Source organism: Poecilia latipinna, unplaced genomic scaffold (assembly GCF_001443285.1).
Source record: "Poecilia latipinna isolate Pla-1442-1.1 unplaced genomic scaffold, P_latipinna-1.0 Scaffold4078, whole genome shotgun sequence".
Lineage (NCBI taxonomy): Eukaryota > Metazoa > Chordata > Actinopteri > Cyprinodontiformes > Poeciliidae > Poecilia > Poecilia latipinna.
The window spans coordinates 15,212-20,646 of record NW_015116694.1 but is presented as its reverse complement, the minus strand read 5'-3'; the positions used below and the strand labels follow the sequence as shown (position 1 = coordinate 20,646).

General features: G+C 43.0%; 1 protein-coding gene across 1 annotated transcript; it reads right to left on the bottom strand.

The window, feature by feature from the left end:
• Nucleotides 1-3,408: 3,408 nt before the first annotated feature.
• LOC106942154 (thymosin beta 4 X-linked) lies at nucleotides 3,409-4,520 on the bottom strand. The gene is made up of 2 exons (XM_015025363.1): nucleotides 4,373-4,520; nucleotides 3,409-4,290 (listed from the first exon to the last, which is right to left on the bottom strand). The coding sequence occupies exons 1-2, from the start codon at nucleotides 4,470-4,472 to the stop codon at nucleotides 4,262-4,264; spliced, it is 129 nt and encodes a 42-aa protein (XP_014880849.1). The 5' UTR covers nucleotides 4,473-4,520; the 3' UTR covers nucleotides 3,409-4,261.
• Nucleotides 4,521-5,435: the final 915 nt, after the last annotated feature.

Here is a 5,435-nt window from a genome sequence, read left to right as displayed (position 1 = left end):
TCAAAGTTAGAGTGGATAGAAAAATGCCTTCTATCCCTTGTACTCTTGAATAAAATCCAATACAAACAACCAAAAGTTTGAGTTCACCAAAGGTCAGGACGATTATCCTTAACATCAGCAGTATCATGCTGTGTTGTTGCATGAAGAAAACCTAAAACCAGGGTGAACGCTCACCTTTCACCTAAACACACCACCAGAGCTACACCAGAATAGTATAAAACAAAGCACATTCAAGTGCTAGAAAGACCTAGTGAAAGTTCAGACCTAACTCAATAATGTGTGGTAAAAATTTTAAAAATTGATGTTTACAGTTATTTTTCGCCCAATATGATCATGGTGACATTTGCTGAAAAGCTGGAGCTAACTTGTTGACTCGGCTAAAGCAAATACATGCCACACTAATCAGATTGTATTGGTCTATCCTATGAAAATGGCAACAAATAAATTGAAGTTTTTGATTGACGTCGAACTAAATATGCTTAACTCCAGGAATAGTGTTGCAAAGCACTGCTGGTCTAAATAAAATATTATTTTAGACAATAAAAACTGTGGACAGTTAGTTTTTCTAACGTTTTTTTTTTTAATTAAAACATTACATCCAGCTCCAGTTTCAGTGGACTTCGAGAATCATATCGAATGATGGTTAGACGTCTCGGGCTGAACCCGACATTACCATATGTCGTCTAAAAATGAAGAGGAGGCAGCAGTGGGGGAGCAGCTGGGCCTGCTGACCTCTAACACAGCAGCCGGGCGAAGAACGGACAAATGCTGCACAGTTGCCTCTCTCTTTGTCACTCTAGACGTCCAAAGACAGCAACAGACACAGAAAAGAAAGAAAGAAGGAAAAAAAACATAGACAACAGACAGAACAAGGAGATATGCTTCAGACAGGAAGTCAAAATAATGACACAAACATCCATTTCCTGTTTGGGTCTGTTTGCATCTCTGTACGCCACACTGGCAGACAAAGAGAGGCGAGGATATTATTAATGCTAATGCCCAGGTGTTAGCATGCAGTCAGACAGCAAACGCAGCTCCCGACTGGGCGGTTGCCATGGAAATCCACAGCAGACGCAGCGTTTTGTCTTTGTCAGAGAGGGATAATGAAACTGAATGCTAAGTCCTGGAGAAAACAAGAGGAAGAGCCAGGGGATTGTTTTTAGGGATGAAGGCCTCTCCATGGAGCTATTTTTTATTATCTCAAGATGGCCAAAGTAATTTTATATCATTAGCTAAGGAAAGCAAATGTCAGTATGTCAAAATGACCAGGATTTTTATGGTTTATTCCAGCTTTAATATCTTTTTTAATCCTGTCTTGTTATCTTGAAAAACACTCCCTCCCCTTTTCTTATATTATGTTAAAGTAAATCATTACCTAATATACCTAATAGCCCTTATTATGGTTTTATTATCTTAATTTCTCAATATAACATTTCTTTTTGTCTGAGGTAAACTTGCTGCTAGCTTAGCGGTCGCAATTCAAAGTTGACCTTAGAGGTCAAAGATAAACATCTCAAGATAACAATTTGTTAATCTCTATATTTTAGACAGAGGAAGGCAGTCTTGCTTTAAAATTTATTTCCATAGAGCTATCTTGGAATAAAACATAATTTATGCCAATATTTTTACATAAGAGGTTTTTTTTTCCAAATAGCTATCCAGATTTCTAGTAATCTTGAAACAATTGCCTCCTTTGGGGTTAACTGTCTCATCTCTGAGCTCTTATTTTGAAATATTTTCTAGATTTAACAACATAAATAGCTCCATTACTTCAGGATAAGGAGATAAATAATGTATCTTGAAATATTGACATGAAAATATATTTCTAAGCATGTCCTTTCTAAGTGATTCAATCCACCAGATGTTGGAATATTTTAGTATAACCAGCAAAAAGAAGAAAAAAAGTTCCCCTCTTTAGGACAAAATGAAACATTTGTGGTCAAAAGAAAGTATTTTCAGTGTCCGCTTCCGCCTTATAAGAGCTGAAAGACAAAGACGCTACATCCATTAGCTGCCTGGTAATGGAGCTGCATTAGTGGGAGACTTCCTCTCAGTGACCGTTGATAAATCATGCCAGTAACAAAGAAATGCCTTCACTGGAGAAACAATGCTGGAGGGGCCAGATGGACAAATGCATCTAAATATAGACAAAACATTTGTAATCTCCCAGGTGTTCGAAACACGACCAGCTGAACAGATTTGATGCTTGCTGGGGAGACCGAGCGTCCGACCGCCCAACCCCAGCAAGGCGGTGACTCAGCAGCAGCTGTTGCTATGGGTTACCAGGCAGGACACGCGTGGGGATCGGCTCAGTGCTGACACATCTCACCCCCCATCCCCCCAACCACCACCTCCCTGCGGCGGCTCCACCCTATCAGCTGCTCCCCCCTTTGAAATCCACTTTCTCTGGAAGGCTGAGGAGAGGGGAGGTGCTAATCCCATCTGGGAGCGTGGAGCGGGCCGCCTCGTCCCTTCGCCACTTCCCCACTGACCTGCATGGCTCGCCACTCTTCCCTCCCCCAGTGAGATTAATGCCTCATTAGGAGCATCTGATTTAACAGTAATCCACTTACACCAAGATTCGTTGACTAGCTGGTTTTTCCAAGATCAAATGTAGTTGAAGGGATTGAAGCTATTATGTACATTTGTGAGATTTTGACTTCAATACCGACATATCCTTGATAGTATTGGCAGTGTCATTACAAAACAATTTGCCCAGTCCTGTTAAAACACCCAGTAACTCCCTTCAGATGTACAAGTACCTCTTAAAGCAGCCGTCTCAACCTGCAGTCCTCGAAGGCCAGAGTCCCTCGTCTTACACTGCCATGCAATCAAGCTCCATTACTGAGCCAATATTGGAGCCAGGTGTGCTGAAGCAGAGAGACATCTAAAAGTTTGAGACCACTGTCTTAAAGCAATACCATGCTAATGTCATTAGACCTTGTAGCAAGTGGCTAATTTGGGACAAAGGCAGAGTTAATCCCCTGCAGGAGACACCCTGCAATTCTGGGTCAGGCCAGGATATAACGACCAGGCCAACAGGTGTTCAATGCAGAGTTGGTTTAAGGCCAGGTTCCTGAGACCTACTCTACCTCCACACCACCAAAAGCAAATGAATGCTTGTTGCAAGGCCTCAACAAAACCAAGGTATTGTAGACATTTGGTTCAAGTGTTGGAGGGATAACTCTGCAATTGCAAAAATGCTAGCCCTTGAGGATTGAACTTTGGTTTAGCATTTAGTCAATACTGTTTGGGGCAGTCCACTTCCTTGATCACAGGAAACAAGGCAGGCTTTGCAGATGTTTACTCAAGCAAATCATTAAGCAGTAAATTTGAAAGTCATGCAAGCATTTTGACAATGCAGGGAGCACTCGAGTGTGTGACGTAGCCAGAATGAGCAGTCAAGAGTTCATTTTAGTAACAAATTCTTTTTATTACAACATTTCACGGTTTTCCATTTTCTGGCAATGGTTTGTGGCAGAATAACATGACTGCTGGGAAATTTACAAAACTCCAAAAGAAGTTTGATTAACAGTTCAAAGCAAACACAGAACCAGTTACCCAAACAATTTCCTCAACAGAGACAACTCGGGGAGGTTGCGACACAAGCGCTTCCCTGAATCGCTCAGAAAAAAAAAAAAAAAAAACAACAAGGGCCCCCAAGTGTGTTACAATCGGACCACAAGATAGGTCCATTTGAGCTTCTCCTAGATCAAGATAGAATCCGTTATTTTAATCCGTGTATACATACAAAAAAAAAAAGGTTGTGACAGTATCAATTTTTGGGCATTTACATTTTGGCCAGCGTACAAACAAAGTTGTGCATTTCCAAAAATTAGAAGACGAAAAAGACAAAAAGAGCCTGACGCCTCAGCTTTGGCGCAAAAGCAGCCACAAGGGATGCTGGGTGGTGGTGAAGGTGGTGGTGGTGAAGGTGCGACGATGATGAGCTTCCTGGAGCAGACCACGCCCCACGGTCCCTCAACCTACAGGTCAGCATCGGCAGTCTCGGTGGCATTTGGACCGGATCAGAGCCCCCTCCTCCTCCGTTACAGGCCAACAGAACGGAGCACGAAGGTGGGAACCGGGTAGGGGGATGAGACTGACAAAGGCATCATCCGTCCACATGGCTGTGCAGCTTGGTTATAGTCGTCGATTCATAATTTCGGTTACAGAGTTATACAGCTAAAAGAAGTGACTGAAAACAAGGCAATGCAGGAGGAGAAGGGGGTGTACAGTGCATGACGGGAAGGGAGGGGCTTCATGATGCTTGCTTCTCCTGTTCAATGGCTGTCAAAGAAAAATAAGGAGATTTAGTAAACCTTTCCCGACGGTAAATCATAGAAATCAAGAGTCCAAAGCTAGGGCTTACTCTCTTTTGTAGGCAGGGGGTTCTTCTCCTGCGTCTCTGTCTTCTTCAGCTTGGACTTGTCGAAGCTGGTCACCTCGGAGATGTCGGGCTTGTCACTCATTGTTGCAGTTAGTCTAAGAAGAGGAGCAAAAAAGAAAAAAAAAAGTTGTTAATTTACAGCACGTGCAAGAAACCTGAAGGGACGGAAAAAAGGAGCTTGTTGGATATTAATGACGCATTTTTAAAATCCGCCTAAAGCATGCGGTCTTGTTTTTTTATCAGGAAGAGGGGGAGGGAAAAAAGGGCGTTGCCTCAAAAAAAAAAAAAAATCTCAGCCAACAAATATCACTTTCTCAGCTCGCTCCTTGTAATGTGCACGGCAATGGACCGCCTCCTTTTGTTCGCCTGCGGCTCATCAGAGCCCGATTTTATCGGCATGCATCCCCGCTGCCCTGCGCACACAGCTGCGGGATGTTGCACCCAAGAGGGGGTGGGGACGCACAATAACACCGAAGCCAGTCTTAGTCTGGCATTTACATAACAATGGGAGTTCCCATGCTGCGTAGACTTTGGGGGGGCTGATGGGGAGTATAATGAAAAGCAGGGAATGTATGCCTTTTATTTAGAATTCAATTTAAATTCAGAAGCTTGGTGTTCAATTTGAGCGCGGATGGCAGCTGTGCAACATCCGCAAATTCACCAATCACGTACTTCTGGCGTCGGGGTCGCAGTCTGAGGGAACCACCGCCCAAATTTTCATTCAGCTTCCTCTTAAATGAAACAAAAAACTTCAGCTTCACTTTCTGTCTTGGTTTTAACAGAGAAAGCTAGGGGGGGCGGGGAGGATTTATAAACAGGAAATAGTCCGCTGCACAAGATAAAAGCAGCGGGTTGATAACGGGACTGAGCGCGTGCAGCTCACGCGCACACAGAGCAACAACAAAGAAAATCAGAGAGAGTGCGCAAGACAAAGCACGAATTAAGCTTTGATGCTACATCATGGCAAATGATTTTTACCGAAATAAAATGTACAAGTGAAGCCAATTAAATACGTTTCGTTCCTAATCCAGTTGTATATTGCCTA